General features: G+C 37.1%; 1 protein-coding gene across 2 annotated transcripts in view; it reads left to right on the top strand.

The window, feature by feature from the left end:
* The window catches only part of TES (testin LIM domain protein), a 46,820-nt gene extending 35,943 nt beyond the window's left edge, over positions 1-10,877 (top strand). For both annotated transcript variants that reach the window (XM_058724519.1, XM_058724521.1), the window contains exons 3-7: positions 508-760; positions 1,645-1,980; positions 3,241-3,456; positions 3,874-4,032; positions 9,587-10,877. In XM_058724519.1, coding sequence (XP_058580502.1) covers positions 508-760; positions 1,645-1,980; positions 3,241-3,456; positions 3,874-4,032; positions 9,587-9,775 — 1,153 coding nt within the window. In that variant the 3' untranslated portion in view covers positions 9,776-10,877. The remainder of the gene's footprint in view (positions 1-507; positions 761-1,644; positions 1,981-3,240; positions 3,457-3,873; positions 4,033-9,586) is intronic.
* Positions 10,878-21,082: the final 10,205 nt, after the last annotated feature.

Below are 21,082 nucleotides of genomic sequence, written 5' to 3'. Positions count from 1 at the left end.
GAAAAAGGAGAGGAAAGGAAATAGAAAGGGGACAGGAAAGGAAATGACGGAAGCTAAAGCTAAATCTAGGATAATAGTCCTTAATCAGAAAAGTTATATCAGCCTCCCTCTCACTTAAAAAAAAAACAAAAAAACAAAAAACTTGGGTAATGACTATGAAATAAATGTTACCATGCAATAAAATATGAAACCTCTTTCTATGATAGTGTTTTTGGTGATTTTATTTACTTATCTATTTAAGAAAATGAGTAATGTTCAGACATGCCCCCTTGAGCATACACTTAATCAAAACCTAACTTTTTAAGGTTTTATAAAGTGAAGGTACATTTTTATGTTTCCTTGCTTAAATTTATGGATAGGTACTTAGAATCCCCACCCAGTGGCTTGCCTTTCTGTACCATTATATGGAATGCATATAAAAGTATTTTATAAACTATAAATATTTGAGTATATTTACTTATTGACTAGGTATAATTAGTTATTGCTTACTTATCTCCAAACTTATAGAAAAATATGTCGTAACTGCAAGTGTGGCCAAGAAGAGCATGACGTCCTCTTGAGCAATGAAGAGGATCGAAAAGTGGGAAAACTTTTTGAAGACACCAAATATACCACCCTGATTGCCAAGCTAAAAACAGATGGAATTCCCATGTATAAACGCAATGTTATGATACTGACCAATCCAGTTGCTGCCAAGAAGAACGTCTCCATCAATACAGTTACCTATGAGTGGGCTCCTCCTGTCCAGAATCAGGCATTGGTAAATAATAAGGGGAAGGGCCATCTCTTTGTTAAAGTTCTGAGGCTACTTATTTAGGGCAATCCTTTAGTGAGCTAATCAACCCCAAGTCCATTATTTTTCTGGGGTTCTCGTTACTTTGACTTCCAACTGCTATTGGTTTTTTAAAACTAAGATTAGATACTTCATAGAATTTCTTGACTACTTAGATACGTTAATCTTTTTGAGCGAATGCTCTGACATTCTTAATAATTAGATGAAAACAGATGCTTTGTATAAATCTAGTAACTTCTAGCTTACTCTTGAGATTTCTCTTAAGATAGCAAAGAATATGTAAAGAATAGAATTTTCTGTCATTTTTTTTAGAATGAAACAATGTTAAACAGTATATTTTACTATGTAAGGCCAAAAAAGGGGCAATTTTGTGTCAAACTCCCTTTACTGTTAATAACAACTAAATATGACATTTGGAAGTCTTTTAAGAAGATTAGTTAAAATCATTCAAGTGAACCTTGTGATAATATTTTTTATAATGGTGAGAACACTGTTGATCTATACAGGCCATTCTAAACATTTAAACGTGCCTTCTAAAAATTGATGTTCTCTTGCAAATATACATTTGTATATTTAGCTCAAGTAGACATTAGTAAGCAAAATCTTTTATAAGCTGAAAAAAAGCTTTCATATCATGGAGAAAAATGTGTTTATTTTTACTGAACTAAATCTTTTTGCTGTACCTTTTTTGAATGTGTTTTCATCTCAACATATTTATATTACGAAGACTGTTACAAATGGATAAAACACTTTTCTTTCTTAAATAACTCGCTTCTGATGTGTATTACAAAATATTGCTTGTCTAATGGCCAGACCATCTCCCAGTTAACACTGGTCTCCTTGTGGCTCAGGCCAGGCAATACATGCAGATGCTGCCGAAGGAGAAGCAGCCCGTGGCAGGCTCAGAGGGGGCACAGTACCGAAAGAAGCAGCTGGCAAAGCAGCTCCCTGCACACGATCAAGACCCTTCAAAGTGCCATGAGTTGTCTCCCAAAGAGGTGAAGGAGATGGAACAGTTTGTGAAGAAATATAAGAGTGAGGCTCTGGGAGTAGGAGATGTCAAACTTCCCCGTGAGATGGACACACAAGGCCCCAACAGAATGCTCCTCCCTGGAGGGGACAGAAGCACCACGGCAGCAGTGGGGGCCATGGAGGGCAAATCGGCCGAACCCAAAAGAACTCAGTATGTAAGTAGAGAGGTCACACCATTGGCTGAATTGGTGTATTTACTGGTTATTTCCCTTTCTTTGAGCATTTTTTTTGAGGAGCCATTCTTCTTTTTCCAAAAGGGTAGGTGAAGGAAATAAATTAAAATTCAGTTTGGGTTTATTTTAGCAAATCATCATGTTGGAAACCTCTGTCTAAAGCGAGGTTTTCTGATTATCTGTTGCCAAGGATAATTGGGAGTTGTATGTGTACATGGTAGTTAGCATTGGTGTCATGCTGGAATATGACATACTAATATAGAATCTATTTCTAAACATAATTTTGGTGTTAATTGTTTATCTCTTCCCACAAACAAGAATAATATATGCTTTGGTTAACTCAGTTTTGCTTGTGAGAACACGCCTAAAATTCAAATTTAAATTTATGTGAGTATACAGTTGACCCTGAAAAACGGGTCTGAACTGTGCATGTCCACTTATCACAGATTTTTTTAATTAATACAATATAGTACTATAAATGTATTTTCTCTTCCATAGGATTTTCTTAATAATTTCTTTTTTCTAGTTTAGTTTATTGTAAGAATACATTTTATAATACATACAACATACAAAATATGTGTTAATGGACCATTTATGTTATTGGTAAGGCTTCCAGTCAACAGTAGACTATTAGTAGTTAAGTTTTGAGGAAGTCAAAATTTATATGTGGAAAAGAAAGTTATTCATGGATTTTTTACTGCATTGGGGAGTCAGCACCCCTAACCCCTGTGTTGTCCAAGGGTCAACTATATAGTCAATCATATTTTTAAAAAATCTCTTAGAGAAATTGAGGTCTTTTTTTTATGCCTTGAAAGTAGAAGAGAATTATGATACAGATGAACAAAAAGTAAGAGCCAAACTTACTGTAATATATTTCCCATAGATCCAACCAATAAGGCTTAGCAAGAAAAGGTAATGATAAGCTCTAAGGTAATCATTTTGAGAGAACCCCTTAAAAATTGTGGTGAAAATTACTGTTAGCCCTTTTCTGTAAGTGACTTTAATTCAGGAAACAGTGCTCTGTTACCAGCAGGGCACAAAAATTAGGTTTGAAGAGACTGGAGGAAGCCAAGAGAGCCCACTTCCTGGAAGTAAGAACACCTGGTTGTCTCCATGGACAAATTACTAATGTTAGTAGAAATCATCTCTCTTGTAAATTTTTTCTCCGAATTCCTGGTAAACTGATGATGAGAAATGCCCAGGTTACGATGACCAGATTGTTTTGGATGGCTTCCCTTTCAGTCCTGCTACTGCTGCAAACTGAGTATGAAGGAGGGTGACCCAGCCATCTACGCTGAAAGAGCCGGCTACGATAAACTGTGGCACCCGGCTTGTTTCGTCTGCAGTGCCTGCCAGGAACTCCTGGTCGACATGATTTATTTCTGGAAGAATGGGAAGCTATACTGTGGCAGACATTACTGTGACAGTGAGAAACCACGATGTGCTGGCTGTGATGAGGTATGTTCTCTGCGGCCACCGCAGGCAGGCTACTTCTTGTACCTCCATAGAGTCCCCTTACCATCTAACAAGGCCATCCTTAGCAGAAAGGTGACATGAATTAACCAAGCATCAGTTGCTTTATTTACATGCAGAGGAGATGAGTGGAAAAGAAAATCTTTTAACTTCAGTCATTCTGAGTGACCGTGTTAATTGTGTTGACTAATGAAAGACCGTCTAGAAACATAAAAGATTGATTTGTGCAAACTAAATAATAAGCCGAGTGTAAGCTTTAGGTTATTTTTAGACTTTGAGCCCAGGAAAGTAGGTTGATATTATCTGTGGATCTAAAACCTTTATCGATCTAAAGAACCTGGCTTTGTCGTTTGTACCAAAAAGGAAAATATATGATTCATCTTATTTTTGCCCTCTTTTCAGTTAATATTCAGCAATGAGTACACCCAGGCAGAAAACCAAAATTGGCATTTGAAACACTTCTGCTGCTTTGACTGTGACAACATCCTAGCTGGGGAAATATACGTGATGGTCAATGACAAGCCCGTGTGTAAGCCCTGCTATGTGAAGAATCATGCTGTGGTAAGGAGCATTCTAGGCATATGGTCGCCTTGACCTGCTTTAGGACTTTACATTATGCCTTTATTTGACCCTCTCACAAATGAGAAACAGACGGTAATACCCTTAAGTAGGAAACATGTAATCCCGACCACAGGGTGTTAAATTTCAGGTAATTCAAAAACAATACATACATTCACTGTGAGCTACCTCAAGATTTCTATCTGTACAGTATATTCTGTAGGTTATAAGCACTACTTAGTAATCAAATCCCCACTAAAAAATAGTTCTTTAATGGGAATGAGATTGATTGATTCTCATCATATAGATCAGAGTCATTTACATTAATATTTTTAGGGGCTGTTCATATTCCTTAGCTGTATTTGAGTGTTTATGATTTCTGTTCATGTTCCTAAAGCCCCCCACTAAGGCTTCATTTTTTATTTTTAACCTAGAGATTGTACAATGCCTAGTTCTTAAACCCTCATTGCGAATTGATTTAGTATAACAAAATTTGACCTGTGTGTTTAGATTTATTTGCATCAGCCAAACATTCAAATATTTAATGATAAATACACTTAAAATATAAATATATTTATAAAATATAATATAAAAATACATAAAAAATAAATACATATTTTTTCTTAGCTCTACCCTGCTTACACAGAGCTGCTATTGCATGATGGCCAAGAGATAAGTAATTTAGATAAAGAGTATATAAAGAAAATTGACCATATATGGTAAACCCTTTAATCCAGCAGTATTAAAATGATAGACATTTACTTCTTTATAAGCAGGAAAATATGCACTAGCTAAATATTCCCATGAGCTATCAAGTAAAGCATAAAAGAATAAAATGAAATATTTATATCATTCCAGGAGTGTGATACTACGGAAAATAAAGTAACTAGTTTTGATGCCAGTGCCAAAATTTTCAACCTTTATACATTCCCGAGTATAGTCCATCATTTTCTGTCAATTCTGCCTTATCAGTAAATCTCAGATCCTCACAGTTACAACTACTCAACATCAGACCTTTATTTTTTGTCATTCGGATTATTGTAGTGACCTCAAATTTGGTCTCCCCACTTCCATTCTTCACCTTGTGCAAAGCCACCTTCTGTTATGATGGAAGATAATCTTTCTGAAATACAAACGTAATCATCAAGCCTTTTCTTAACCGATCTAGCCCTTTCTTGCCTGCCCAGCCTCTTCTACTAGTTATCTAACTCAAAGTTACTCCTTTTCTAGTTTCTGTTCTTGGTCTTCTATTCACACTAATTCCTTTGTCTGATCCGCCCTCCTTCCTATTCCCTATTTTACCTGACATGCTTGTATATTCCCCCAGAATTGACGTAGGCTTAACTTTTTTTAGAACACCTTTCTTGATTTTTTGCCCCAAGCTCCACCCCTTTTCTCTGGCCACAATGCCTCTCTTGTGTTCCCATGAGTCACATCTGTATGTAATTAATGCCACCCATCTGTCTCCTCCCCTAGACTATAAGTAGCTGGTGGATAGAGCTTGCCTTTTTATTTCCATGTCCTTAATGTCTGCCCTTAGGAAATGTTTGAGTGACTGATTTGTGTTCTAATATTTCTCATTATCTTTGGGATCAACAGGGACCCTCATTGTACTTGGGGAAAAGATAATGAATCACCATGTGGCCTGGTACATAATTTAGCTAAAAACTGCTTCTCTGAATTTTGTTCCTACAGTTTCTCTAAAGGAAAAGAAAGGGTTACCATAATATGTATTTTATTGTAGGGGTGTGTGACCTTGGTCTCAAGGACTAGGATGCAGACCCCATGGGGGCAGAAATTTTGTTTGCTTTGTTTTGTACTTCCAACACTAGAACAGCATAGTAGATACTCAATAAATATTTACTGAATAAACCTTTAAATAGATGAAGCTGCTTTATTTAACTGTTAGAAGTTTCTCTTCATTATATTGTAACTAATAACCACAGATATTATTAAAAGAGAGAGAGTCTAAATTATTTAGCTTTACAATATTGTGTGATTTCTTTTAGAAAGTTTACTTTCTCAGTAAGATGCACTGGTGCCGTTTGTCTAAAAGTAAAATGAACATTTCTCTCCATTGCCTGAACAAGCCAGCACATGGCAAAAAGAGCTACCCATGCCACACACTAAATGGTGTACAATTTTGAAGATTATCTAGTCCAGAGCATCAGTCTGCTAAAATCTTTTAATCTTCAAACAAACAAACAAATTATGTATAGACCTGAAGGCAAGAACTGAACTCAAAACAGGGCATTTCTGAGATAAAAATTAACTTGGAAAGAGGGTAATGGGCAATACACCTAGTTTGTCACTGCATGGTCTCTGAAATTCTGGTCTCAAATGGCCACCCCCTGAATTCACATCTCTGAGATCTCACAGGAACCTCCCACCAGAGAGCTCATTACAACCAGTGTCCTTAGCTTTTTCACATTGTGTATAAATAAACTAAAAGAAGTAGGAGAAATTTAAGGATATAAGAACTAATTGAAATATCAGAGGTTTAAGAACCCAGAAAAATCAAATGCCAAGCAGAAAGTGAAAAACACATTATCCCCTGATTGTTTCCATAATCCCCAGACCCTCAATGAGGCCTAGGCAACTTTCATTAGTTCATTTTTTTAAATCTAAACAATTCCGTCAATTTTATATATAATTGAATAGTAGTTATCTCTTTTTGAAAATCACAAATGAAAGGGGCGTCTGGGTGGCTCAGTTGGGTTCAGCGTCCAACTCTTGGTTTCAGCTCAGGTCATGATCTCACAGTTCATGGGATCGAGCCCCGCATCAAGTTCTGCTCTGATGATGCTAAGCCTTCTTGGGATTCTCTCTCTGCCTCTCTCTCTGTCCCTTCCCGACTCAAGCTCTCTCTCTCTCTCTCTCTTTCAAAATAAATAAATATAAAAAAATTCTAAAATCAACATGAGTTTTAAAAGATTATAAAAAGATCCACAAATATTATTAGAGGAATGAAATAAAGGTATGTCTTGGTCTAAAAGCAAGGGATTAAAAAAAATTGAGTGTGACATGCTTGTTTTATACAAGCGTGTTTAAAATATTGAAAAATTAATATGAAACATAAAAACTACATAGAACTACATTCTAAACAGAAAGCTACAAGATAGGAATATTTGCAAAAGCAACTGCTTTCCTGGTATAGCTACAAATTAAGAGTGTATTTGTAATTAAAACACTCATTTTTGTTGTATTCAGGAAGAGTGTATTGACCATGGAAAGAGAATCTCTCCCTTGCTTCTCAGGAAACACTAGGTTGACATAACCTGTGAATTAAGCAGCTATAGTCTCTGTAATTAGAAGCCGTGTAGCTCTATAAAGTATGGAAAGTATATTGCATGTTCAAAGTGGATATTTGTAACAAGGCCTCACATCATACCCTAAACCAGTTTCCCTACTGAACAGTAGCCACATTTTAAGGTCTTCCTAAGTAAGGAGGGTCAGGTTAAATGACCTACCGTCAGCTCTCAGTGATTCCTGACAGACATTAAGAAACCAAAGGTGCGGAAGATTAGACATTTTTATGTAATGCAGGACAATTCATTCCTTTCTTCACTTGTTATAAAAATACTTCAAACAAAACCTTTAGATGGTCACATTCATTCAGAACATGCATAAACAAGAAGGCCTATGGTCTGTCTAGTGTTTTGGAGGTCTTAATAGGGTAGTTTTGTTTTCTCCTATAATACTGAGGGTTGTTCATGTATTTTCTTCATATACATGCTCAGCTAAAGGAGAAAATTATGTATGTGTCTGGGTGTGAATGTGTATGTATGCCATATATTTATTTGTACATAACATACACTGAATGGTACAAAGAATGTAAGTATTAATGTTTTACAATATTAGATTATACATAAATTATGACTTAGAACAGAAACCAGTTAACTACAAGTTATATTTTTAGTGCAAACTAATTATTCTCAAACACTGTCAGTATTTTTAATTGAGTCCTTAATTACCTTGAACATGATTTTCATTTCATACTGTCTAGAAATTAGTGGTGTTAATAATCTCATGTGTCAGAGGTAAAGCTAGGAAAATTACTACTTCAAAGCTTTAAAGAGTGAGGAAAAATCTTTTTTTAAGACTATTTTTTAAGAGCAGTTTTAGTTTTAAAACATAAGTGAGAGGAAGACCCAGCAACTTCCTGTGTAACCCCTGTGCTCAAACATATATAACATCAGTCATTATCAACATCACTCACCTGAATGCTACATTTTTTTTTTTTTAATTTTTTTTTCAACGTTTTTTATTTATTTTTGGGACAGAGAGAGACAGAGCATGAACGGGGAAGGGGCAGAGAGAGAGGGAGACACAGAATTGGAAACAGGCTCCAGGCTCTGAGCCATCAGCCCAGAGCCTGACGCGGGGCTCGAACTCACGGACCGCGAGATCGTGACCTGGCTGAAGTCGGACGCTTAACCGACTGCGCCACCCAGGCGCCCCTGAATGCTACATTTTTTACCAAGGATGAATCTACATTGACATATCATAATCACCCAAAGTCCGTAGTTTACCTCAGGGTTCATTCCTGGTGTTGTATATTCTGTGGGTTTGGACAAATGTGTAGAACAGGCGAATGACACACATCCATCATTATAATATCATCGAGAATGTTTTCACTGACCTAAAAGTCCTCTGTGCTCTACCTGTTCCTGTCTCCCACCTCCCTTTCCCACCCCTGGCAACCACAATCTTCTTATTTTCTCCATAGTTTTGCCTTTGCCAAATGTCATACAGGTGGAATCATACAGTATGTTGCTTTTTTAGATTGGCTTCTTTCACTCAGCAATATGCATTTATTCCTCCATGTTTTTTTTTTTTTTCATGGTTTGATACCTCATATCTTTTTAGCACTGGTTAATAGTCCATTGTCTGGATGTACCACAGTGTATTTATCCCTTCCCCTACCAAAGGAAATCTTGGTTGCTTCAAATTTTGGCAATTATGAACAAAGATCCTGTAAACATCCATGTGCAGGTTTTTGTGGGTCTAAGTTTTCAACTCCTTTAGGTAAATACCAAGGAGCACAATTTTAGATTTTATGATAAAAGTAGGTTTAGTTTTCTAAGAAACTGTTAAATATCTCCCAGAGTAGCTATACATTTCGCATTCCCACCAGTAATGAATGAGAGTTCCTGTTGTTCCACATCTTCACCAGCATTTGGTATTATAAGAAAAATTGTAAGACTTCTTTTTATAATTACTAAGATGCAGTCTAGTAGAATACGCTGAAAGGAAACTGCTTTGAAACTTGCCATCAAGACTTTTCTGCTTCAAACATCATGGGATATCTTACAAGCATCAGATCACCTTTTGGCCTTCACCTATTATTCCTCACAGTGCTCTACATTTAGACCCCAATTAAGTTGGCTAAAAAGGTTAACCAGAAGGGTCACTCTCAGCTGTATATTCTTGAGGTGGCCATTCTCAGTTAAATTTACCATCTGAAAGAAATGTGTTGTTTGTTCCTACATGAGAATGTTACCATCACAGTTTGATCTCTCATCCTCTTCTCTTATTTGTGTAATTGACTTAACAGGTTTGTCAAGGATGCCACAATGCCATTGATCCTGAAGTGCAGAGGGTGACCTATAACAACTTCAGCTGGCATGCGTCCACAGAGTGCTTTTTGTGTTCCTGCTGCAGCAAGTGTCTCATTGGGCAGAAGTTCATGCCAGTAGAAGGGATGGTTTTCTGTTCAGTGGAGTGTAAGAAGATGATGTCTTAAGAGGAAAGCACCAAGCAATATTGAGCCATAGCTATCCTAAGTGGTCTGCATTTCTGCTGTAAAATGCAATTTGGAAAAAATAAACGGGAAAAAAAGAAACTGTAAAGGAAACCAGGAGATTTTGTTCAGTATCTTTCTTTGCTGTTTTTCCTTATCAATATTTTTCATCTCAATTTTTAAAACCTGCTTAAGCATTTGATTTTTAAAACAGTAAAGAACTGTTATCTTTGCTTAGCTTTCCATATGTAAAATCTTGGAGGTGGAAGCTTGAGATTTAATTAATCTTCATGTGCCTATCCCTCTTGTGCCAAACACAGTATATATGAACATTTAAAAATTAGTTTTGTTGAATGGAAAGATGCGCATTTTCTAGTTCTGTATTCTTTTCCCCCCTCCTGTGTAAAATGAAAGGAAATTAAACTTGCCCTAATGCCAAGGCTTTACATTTGTTGCCTTATCTTATTCACTGAACTTTGTAGTGGTTCACAGTGAATTGTTTTGACAGAAAATAGAAATGCAGCATAGTATGGAGAGCTGTTATCATTTTAATGCCTTTGCTATTTTCTAAAATAGGCAGAGGTGGTTTTATTGCATTTCTTTTTCTTTTTCTTTTTCTTTCTTTCCTTTTCTTTTTTTTTTCTTCTTTTTTTACTTGCCCTACCTCAGCATTCTCTTTGTCAGCTGGTGACCTCTGTCTGTGGCCTTAAGCACATTATTGTCACATGTGACATCCACACATCTTACTTCTATAGATGATTTTTGGCTTAGACATAAAAGCCAAGCCATTCATTTATATTATGTTTTCAATCCAAAGAACATGTATACTTTTTGTACCCAAAAAACTATAACTTGTACTGATTGCACTTGCCTACCATTGTTTGGATAGATATGTTGCATGAACCCATTCTTTTCTAATGGATACTGTCCTACAACGCTACTAAGCCTGTTCAAGGATATGTATTGAATGTCTTCTTTGTATACTTCCATGCCTAGATATTTGTTTATTTTTCCCTATATACTTCCATACAAGGCTATGCAATATAAAAATGAAACTGAATGAATGATATGTATATTCAAAATAAAGTCATTTTCACTTCAACAATTGCACCTTTAGTCTTAATAGCCTTTCTGAGAGAAAAAAAAAAAAAAAAAAAGGAAAATACTTTTGCAATTAAGCACTTGTCACAGCAGGGGGCGTTGTCTCCATGGATAAAACCTCATACAAAAATAAAGGCTGTTTCTGACAAGACAGAAACTAGGCTTTTCATGATGGAGAAGGGAAAGTTTTAAATAAATCAAGGCATTTAAGTTGGTTTTCAATTCATGCAAGAGTTTTCTGTTTCAGAAAAGGAAAGTCATTTTCACTGAAGTTTCACTGAAGTTAAGCTATCTTCTTTGAAGATGAATCCCATAAATATTAGTCTTATACTTGAATTGTTTTTTGGTTTTCTAACAATTCTTTATGGCAACCTAATGTGAAAAAGGAAGCAAGTGTGGAATAGTGGGAGATTAATTCTTTCTGGTATTAGTGGATCATGAGATTTTTTTTTTTCCAGTCTAAAGTATTTCTATCATAGTGGGAGTAGTGGTTTTCTCTGGCACATACTCAAAATAGTTCGCTTTGGATTTTTTTTTTTTCCCACCTCATGATTGTCTGGCTGATGGCGCTTTTCTTAAATTCCATACCCCGTCCCACCGCTCACACACTATCACTAACATACAGATATATACATTTATACATTATTCTGCACTATGCCTTCCCCAGTCATGAAAAAGTATCTTTTGGGGCTTGAACACATTTCACCTTATCTAAAGGAGTAATCTAATCCTACATACAATTTTAAATGCTTGTATCACAAATGTCCATCATTGTCTATAAATATCACTTTATGCTTGCTCTTTTTACCTTTATCTCAAATGAAAAAAAATACATTTTCCATACCATTTTTTTTGTCGCAAAGTTGAATAAGTTAACTTTCCCAGGCATGGCTATATGGGAATAAATTGAAGCAACTCCCCTGCATATTAACATGGCTACACTTTACATGTCTGCCCATAGCCTTAAAGAAATTTCCATACAAGAAATTTGACCAAATCCATCATTCACTAATCATGTATGGTTAGTGCATGTATATTAGGCATTACCTAAAAGAATAAACTACTTTACCTGAGAAATACAGAGCCACTGGTTTTTACTCTTTACCCCGACTTAATTTTTAGTTTGGTCTTGTAATACAAGAGAATGAACTATAATGAAATGTAATACAAGAGAATGAGTGCCATTTTTAATTGTTAATCAGTTTTGGTTTTGCTTTTTTTTTGGAAAAACAAAGTCTCTTCAATACTTTGTGGTATAAACACTTAACAAAAGACTAAGATTGTTACTAGATTTTCTAAGATTTCTTTTTCTTCTAGTATTTCCTTTAGCATTTAAAGTGAGATCCCTCCCTCACCACCATCATTTTATATTTTGCATTTTCTTCAATTCTAAACAATGGTTTACTTGATATAGGGACCAAAGTTAAATCCTCCCCTTGCAATAGAAAAAAGATAGGGAAGTAATAAATGTTTTTATCTGGATCCCTGCATTGTTTTTCTTAAAAAGTAGACATTGAAGAATAAGCTTTGGGTCTACTAATTTCTCATGGGTCAATAAATGGAAATCTTTATCGTCCAAATTCCATTTACGTTCTAATAGAGATCTATCTTATCATTTTGTACTCAGTATAGCAGGCATTTAACAACTATGTCTACACAGTTAGCAGCAGACAGACACTCACCCTGGAAGGACTAGACTGGGAAAGAGAAGGTACCAGAATATGAACCATGATGAAGGCACCACAGAGAGTAAGAGAAATGTTTTTTTCCCATCTGCTGAAGCCACCATCTTAGATATTAAAAGGTAAAATGGTGACTTCTGATTCTCTTATTCCCTACTCAGCAGTGAGTACTTGAGAACAGAAGAGTTTCTTTCCTGACCCAGAAAGTTCAGAAGAAGATTACGATACATCAGTTGCTGAAGAAAACTGAGACAATACATTTATCATCCTTATTGGAAGAATATGACTCTTTAGAATGATTAATCATGAACTCATTCACAGAATCTGCGCATATCCTTTCATCTCTAAGCAGAAATTTGCTTATAACACATGGATTCAGTGATAATTTTGAGAAATCAGTGGATTTCAGTTATTTGATCCCATTAAGAAATACAAGTTGCTCAAGAGACACACTAGCCTGTTGTAGAATATCTTTTTTTTTTTAATAAGGGCCTGTGAGGTTTGTCCTTTAACCAACTCTAGCTGATATTTCTGAAGTCTTCGAGCATAGATTTCCAAATCTGACTTTGAAATATTTCAGCCCAATTTTACCCGCAAGAGATTCACTGTTGACTCATTCTCGAGGAATTTCCAACACACAGTATTTAAGCTCATCCAGCTTCACCATGGTTACTAAAGAGACACCATAACCCAAGATCGGTATTAAGCCTTTGTCTCAAGATGCCCTGGCATATCTGAACTTGTCTCCTGGGTATTCGCTTAATTCCTCTGAAAACTTGCGACTCCCTCAATGTCTCCATAAAATAGCATTTTACCACAGATTCTTACTCTGCCCTTTCCTGACCTCTCCTGATTTAAATGTTCAATGACAACTTTTTCATATATTTATCAGGATATTTAAATAGCTTTAGCTAATTACTTTGTCTTTTCATGGGGAAAAACATGACATTGTAGCTTCTATTTAATCTGATCATGTATTTTGAAACACTCAAAATAAGATATCATTAACCTTTTATACAAGTTTTGAATGGCATTTTATTCTGACATTTATGAAGGCTGCTATTGATTTTTCTTCAATGATACTTCCCCCCAGAATATCTTGACCTTCAGACAATAACAAAACAACTTGCACCCAGTTATCTTTCTTGGAGTTAGCCATTACTGAATGCAGAGATGTCAGAGTTTATGCCCCCATAAATACTGACTGACTGTGAAGGCATCATGATATAGTTCAAAGGAGGGCTGGGTTTAGGAGTCTAGAGAACTTCTGGCCAAGTCCCATTGATTGTCCTTCTCCTCCTCATAGTTATAGCTGAGTAGGATAGAGGACAAATCATTGAATTCGAGGAGTCTAGGAAATAATAGGCCCACATATATCAATATGCTGAGGTTACCAAAAATAACAATAGGGAAAATGGTTGAGAGAAGAATGAGCCAGAGGCCACAGTTATCAAAAAATATTAGAGGTATCCTGGAATTTGATAGAAGATGACAACTGAGGGTAGAAATAGGTGGTAAAGTCCAAAGCCATCTACTACATATACTTTAAAGAGCTGTGATTTTTTTAGGGGAAAAAAAGGAATTAGTGGCAATGCCAATGGAGAATGAGGAAGACATGGACACTGGAAGCACTGTGGAATGCCCATATGAGAGCAAAAATAATTGGCCTCTACTAGAGAATACTACGGAAGAAACAGAGACCTTAGGGATAATCGGCTATCTATTGGAATAAGGAGATGAAGCAGTTGAGGGTGCAGAGAGTCTGCAGTTCACAGAAGCTGCATGCGGAGGACACAGAGGTAAAGTTAGAGAGTGTGGGAAGGGATAGGGCCAGATTAAAATTTAAAAGGCAGAATGGATATCAGATTTCCAAATGAGGCCAAAAAATCTAGATGTCTGGGGTAAACAGAGCTGAGAGGCATACTGAGGTTAGTTCCGGTAGTTTGCTAGTGAAGAATGAGTCATCAATTAGGAATGCATTTGGCTGTAAGTAGCTAAAAACACAGCTAAGAGTGGCTTAAAGACAAAACATAGGCTAGTCCAAGCTCTCTCTAATCTCTCTGCTCTGCCATCCTGTATGTGTTGCCTTCTACTCTCGTTTGTCCTTTCATTCAAGCACCTCTCCCTCACACAACAGTACCCAAAGTACAAAGCAGGGGAGGGGCAAAGGGTATTTTACTGTCTTAACAGGGAGTAAAGTCTTTCCCAGGAGCCCCCGGCAGACTTAGCTACCCTCCCATTTCATTGGCTAGAACAAGGTCACCTCAGAGAAAAAGGAAAGCCATCGTTATGGTTGACTTGTCAATTATAATTCATACCCTAAGGGCTGGGCATATGACCACCCAGAACAATATTAATTTGCTGATATAGGAAGAAGGGTGATGGCTATTGTGTTGGCAAGCAACTCAACATTGTGGCAAATTATTATTTAGAGTTCAGATTCTTTAGCTGTAGGGTATGGGGTTGCTGGGAAGCTGTTTAGTTCTGAGGCTTGGAGTTTCTGTTGGCTTGTGAGATGAGACAAGGGCATCATTTGGGGATATCTTTCTTAGGCAGAATGCCACTTAGATGGACAGAGGTGATGTGGAGTCACAACAAGAGACACTGTGCAGTCATTGCGGTTACTGGTTACTAGATCTTGCTTGACTTGTTCCCCTTTCCATCTCATTCTATCTTTCTGATCCATTTCAAGTCACAGGTCATTGTTACTTCCTCCATTAAAGTCTGTCTCTCAACCTATATCTTATTCCTTGGTCTCCCTACAGTGCTGACTTATCTGACCATCTGAAACATGTGTTTGAATCTGTCTATGCCTGCCTCTCCAATACCATACCCAACACTATAGTTGATGACCTCACTGTTCCTCACCAGGGATATTCTAAGTTCCTATTAGGCCTTTCTGCCTATAGTCTCTCACCCTCTCAACCTCATGCTCACTGAGTGATTCTCAAACTTTAGTATGCAGCAAAATAACCTGAAGGACTTGTTCAATACAGACTACCAGACACCACTCCCCAGAGTTTCTGATTCAGTAGGTCTTGAGTGGGGTCTGATTTCTGCATTCCTAAAAAATTCCCAAGTGATGCTGATGCTGATATCTGGGTCCACAATTTGAGAAACACTGTCCTGATCTGTTCTCTATCACTCTGCCCCAGTGCAATACAAAGATGGAATTTCTATTCTCCTACTTAAAAATCTAACAGTGATCCAGCCTCTTTTTCCAACTGTTCATACATATTCATTGTTATATAGTCATACCCAGATGCTTACAGCTTTTTGAAGTTAGCAACTTCTTTCATACATCCAAGACTGCAAAGGCAGCTACCTCTAAGAAGCTGACCCATGACACTTTCACATCCTACTAAGTTTGAGACCCATCCCCTGCTGCCACAAAGGTTTTGATCTATACTACTAGATTACTTATATCATTGCCCTAATTGAGTGTAGGAATATATTATTTATGTTGTTTCCCTGGAATCCAATAGAAACTCAACACATGATATATGCCTCCAAAATGGTGAATAACAAAATGAATTAAGTGACATCTGAATAAGCCAGGAAAACCAGGTAAGAGTTTTACTAGTTGAGATGGAATTCATCTGATCAATTTTTTTATTTAAAAAAAATTTTTTTAAGCTTATTCATTTCGAGAGAGACTGAGAGAGTGAGTGGGGAAGGGGCAGAGAGAGGGGGAGAGAGAGAACAGTCCCAAGGAGGTTCTGCACTGTCAGTCCAGAGCCCAATGCACAGTTTGAATTGACAAAATGCAAGATCATGATCTGAGCTGAAACCAAGAGTCAGACACTTAACTGACTGAGCTACCCAGGTGCTCCAGTCAAATTTTTGTTTTTAAATAGATCAGTAGAAGAAGTATATCTCAGTAAGTTAAAAAAAATTTTTTTACTTTAGTTTTCATTTATTTTTTATGTATATGCATGCCCATATGAGCTCAACTTTATTTATTTATTTTTTAAATATAATTTATTGTCAAGTTGGATAAAAAACAATGTATACATGTACACAGTGTGCTCTTGGTTTTGGGAGTCAATTCCCATGATTCATTGCTTACGTACAACACTCAGTGCTCATCACAACAAGTGCCCTCGTCAATGCCCATCACCCTTTTTCTCTTCCCCCTTCACCCCCCCCCCAACTCTTTTGCAGCAACATGGATGGAATTGGAGTCTACTATGCTAAGTGAAATAAGATAGTCAGAGAAAGACAGATATCATATGGTTTCATATGTAGAACTTGAGAAGACCATGGGGGAAGGGAAGTGGAAAAAATAGTTACTTTAGCTTTTAAAAAATAATGATACAAGGATCAAAACACATTACCTTCAGCAATACTTATTAAAATTCCCTCTTCTCTCCAAACTGTTTTCATCACACCTCTAGCTGTTCTCTTCACAAGGCCCCCAAACTTCAGTCTTACCCAACTTCTCTTGCACTCTTCCATCTCCACTTGTCTCCATTGAATCATTCATTCATTCACTCACTACTCACACAGTCAATAAATATTTACTGAACATCTGTTATAGGCCTGGAATGCCTGCAGGCACTGGGAACAAAGTAGTGAACAAGACAAGGTCCCTGTTCTCATGGTGCTTTATGTTCTAGAGAGAATAGAAGTAAAGAATTCTAATGCATAAAATTAAATGTGGCCAAATGGGGGAAAATAGATTCAAGATCAGAGAATATACAAATAGGTCAAAGCCATTAAAAATATTAGACAATAAGGGCATGCATAGTAGCTATAATGAAGTTACAATTGTTCTAAGATTCCAAGTATTGGCCTTTATCTTAACATCTGAGAACGGGGATCCTCTTTGATAGTCTCAGTGGATTGAGAGAAGGCTGTGGACTCTCCCACATGAATCATTTATACCCCACTGCCTAAGAAATTACTATTAGAGCTTAGTGCTGAAGGGCTTCAGAATGAGTTTGCCAATTTGGCATGTGGATTATTTTGAGCTGAAGTTAATCAAGGTCCAAAGACTTGAGAAAAGCTTTCCCTTTCCCTTATCTGCCTAAAAGAATTTAGACAGAGTGTCTGGTCCAGGGAAAGACCTATCACCAGAGATAACTACAAAGAATATGGGCTAGGTGTGGTTAAGCTGGGGGAAGCTCAGCCTGGTCTGGAGATCAAATTCCTCTCTGTGTCCCATTGTCTTTGTATGGTATGGCAAACATTTGTTTACCAAATACTTGTTTTTCCCATCTTCCTGTAAATTGTCTTCCTCCTCTTGGAAGTCTCAGACTCCCTACCCCCTTCTCCTTAGCTCTGGATGGTATATGAGCCTCAATTGCCTGGCTGCCTGTGGGGTCTCATATTCTTATGGGGCTCCCACACATTTGTAATTAAATATGTTTTTCTTCTGTTAATCTGTCTTAATTCAATTTATCAGCCAAAGAACACAGTAAAGTAGAGGAAATTTTTTTCCCTCCTTAACAGTGCTACCAGAGCGTTACTATCCAAAGACAGGTATGCGTTTCCTCATTTCTGAAATTGAGAGTGACATAAATAACTATCTCTTCTATTTATTTTGACTTCCAGGAGATTTTGAGCAAAATATGACCCTACACAGAGACTTAAATACCTCTGTGATTTTTCCAGAGAACTTAATTATATGAGTTCTCCTTTTGACCTGCTTCAAATTCTTTGCAGAAAGTGTCTTTCTGATTAGCATATTTTTTTGGCTTTTCCAAATTTTTCCAAAGGATTATTCATTATAAGGGTACAGGCAGGAAGTTGTCAGCCTAAGGAAAGAATAGAAACGGGGATGGGCAACCACCAGTTCTCTTCCCCCATCTTGCTTTCATCCAAGTTCCTCCATGCATATCTGTTCCATTTTTCTTTTTCTGTGGACATGCTCTGGTCCTCAGTTCACATGATTAGTGAATGATGGATATCCTGACATTCCTGGGTTCACAGGTTACAAATCTCATCACACTGAGAAACTGGTGGGCCACCTATAGGTTCTGAGCCCAAATCCCCCCCCAAAAGATGATCTAACCCCAATTGTGTCACACTTGGCAAACAATTTTATGCCAAAAACAGGTAAACTCTCCCCAAATGAGGTTGGGGGGGGCGCGGGGAGATAGAATGGAAATAAAGGGGGAGGGGGAGGGCCAGCAGATCTACAAGATGACTATTATAAAGATAAGTATATCATTGAAAGGATTGTGTGATATTGGCTAGATGATAACTAAACTTATCTCCAGTGGGACTCTATTTCCCAGAATTTACTGCAAGAGCACTCTAGGTTTGGCTGTTAAAATTTAAGATTCCCTAGAAGATAGTGGAGCCAAGATATAAAGGAGCCCTTTATCACACTGTTGCCCACTGGAACATGATGTGAGCAAGAAGTAAGCATTTATTGTTTTAAGCCACTGAATTTAGGGTTTTTGTCATGGGAGTTAATAGTCTTTCCTAACTAGTACAGATAAAGTAGATCACTTACTAATTCTACAAACATACCTTGACTACATCATGTATTACACTGGGATACTAGGAAACTGGAGGTGAATAAGGTAAGACTCCTGCTCTCAGTTCTTCATAGCCTCCTGGAGGAGACAAACAAGTAAACAGAACATTAAAATAATGATATCCTGCTCCTGAAAGGAGACAACAGAAATGATCTTAAAGTGACTGAGATATTGAAATGTCTTCTCCAATAACAGGTTATTTTCCCATTTTCCTAGATTAGTGGATAGATAAATAAAAGCATTACAAAACCAGAGTCTAAAATACCTAGTCACAGTGGGATTGAAGGACAGGGAGGAGTCAAGGACAACCCCAAAACCCTATTCCTGCCAATAAGAAGAACGGCAGTGACATCAACAGAAATGGAAAATCTCCTTATGGAGGAACTTCCTTAAACTTATGGAGGTTGAGAGAAAAATGAGTTTGCTTTGGAAAACGTTGAACTTGAGGCAGGTGTAGGAGTATACTTTGGAACCTGAAATCTGAATCTGAAGAAAACCTAGCTAGAGATGTAGATAAAGAAGTCAGTGAATAAAAGTTATGTTGGCATCTCAGATTAACTTACAAAAAAGGATACTAGTGTCCTTATGAAATGTGACTGTATGTTAATGATATTTTTGAAATTATTTTCATGTTACTCTCTATTTTTCCAGGGTAAAATTAAGGCGCTATGTTCTCTTTACTGGTGAATTAAAAATCAGCAGTTTGGGAACTTCTACAATAGACACTGAAAGTTCTGAGCAACCACGTAAACTTTTTGTGTCTCAATTTCTCCTCCATAAAATGGGAATATCATTCCCTATGTGGCAGACTGCATTTTCAAAAATAGCCATAGTAATACTTATGGTTTCACATGCTCTTCCAGAACCTTGCCACTTACCACCTGAAATCTATCTTCCCTCCCCTTGAGCCTGAGGGGAACTTTGTGACTATCAAAATGAACAGAATGTGGCAGGCATGGCTTCATATGCTAGATCACAACAAGTATGACCTCTCTAGGCTATTTCAAGGGACGGGGCCCAGTCATCAGAGTGTGAGGAGTCCCAAAGTAGCCCATATGGAGATTCCATGTGGGAAGGTCCATATGGAAAGGAACTGAGGCCCAGCTCAATGCCAGCATCAACTTCCAGACACATGAGTGAATGATTCTTCAAACTATTCCATTCCCAGCCTCAAGTCTTCTAGCTAAAGCCCTGATGTCAGCAGACAAGCTGAACCCACTGTGGCCTGTCCATATTCCCAACCATAGATTCCATGAACATAATGAATGGGTGTTTCAACAAATTTGGGGGTAATTTGTTATACAGCCATAGTATCTGTAAGACTTATGTAACAGATTCAGTTGATACATAAAGAAGAATTCTTGTAAAATACGTAAATTTACTCCATATACTACAAAATGTTATTTATACAAATATACTACTTAAGGTATTAACTCATCCTTTTGTCTGCCTTTCCTCTCCCTTTGCTTAAAGATTTATACAAATGTGCAGTCTTGATAAACATAAGTCCATAAACTGTATCTGTAGAGTTTATAAACATAAGGACATTCATAATAATCCAGATTCAGAAAACCTGGTGAGTACTGTTTTCAGGACAGTACATTCTGGAGGTTAGGATCACTGTCCTGGAGCAAATGGAAGGCCTATATTCCTAGTGGGAATCTTCAGTTCTTGAATTCCTATGCTGAACAAATGGAATCCTCAGCACTCCAGTTGCCAAGATGAGAAACACCTTTAGTGCTATTAAAGATTCAGTGGGAAAGAATTTAGAACACAGGTCCTTGTTTATTCTCCAAGTTCTATGAAATAAAAGTCATTTATTTAAGGAAGATTGAGGGGGGACTGATTAGTCACCCACAAGCTCCCAAGTACTATGGGTGTGAAACTGTGTACAATATAGGCCTTGCCTTCAAGAAGTTGACATCTTATATATTAAAAGGGAGATAGGTGTTTAATCCATTGTGATAAGTAGAATAGTAGAGACAAAATCTGGAGATTAGCCTGGAAGTTTGTCAATACTTACAGTTTATCAAAGAGTA

This window comes from Neofelis nebulosa, chromosome 4, assembly GCF_028018385.1.
Source record: "Neofelis nebulosa isolate mNeoNeb1 chromosome 4, mNeoNeb1.pri, whole genome shotgun sequence".
NCBI classification, from domain to species: Eukaryota; Metazoa; Chordata; class Mammalia; order Carnivora; family Felidae; genus Neofelis; species Neofelis nebulosa.
The sequence above is the reverse complement of the archived record's forward strand: the minus strand, read 5'-3'. Positions and strand labels throughout refer to the sequence as shown.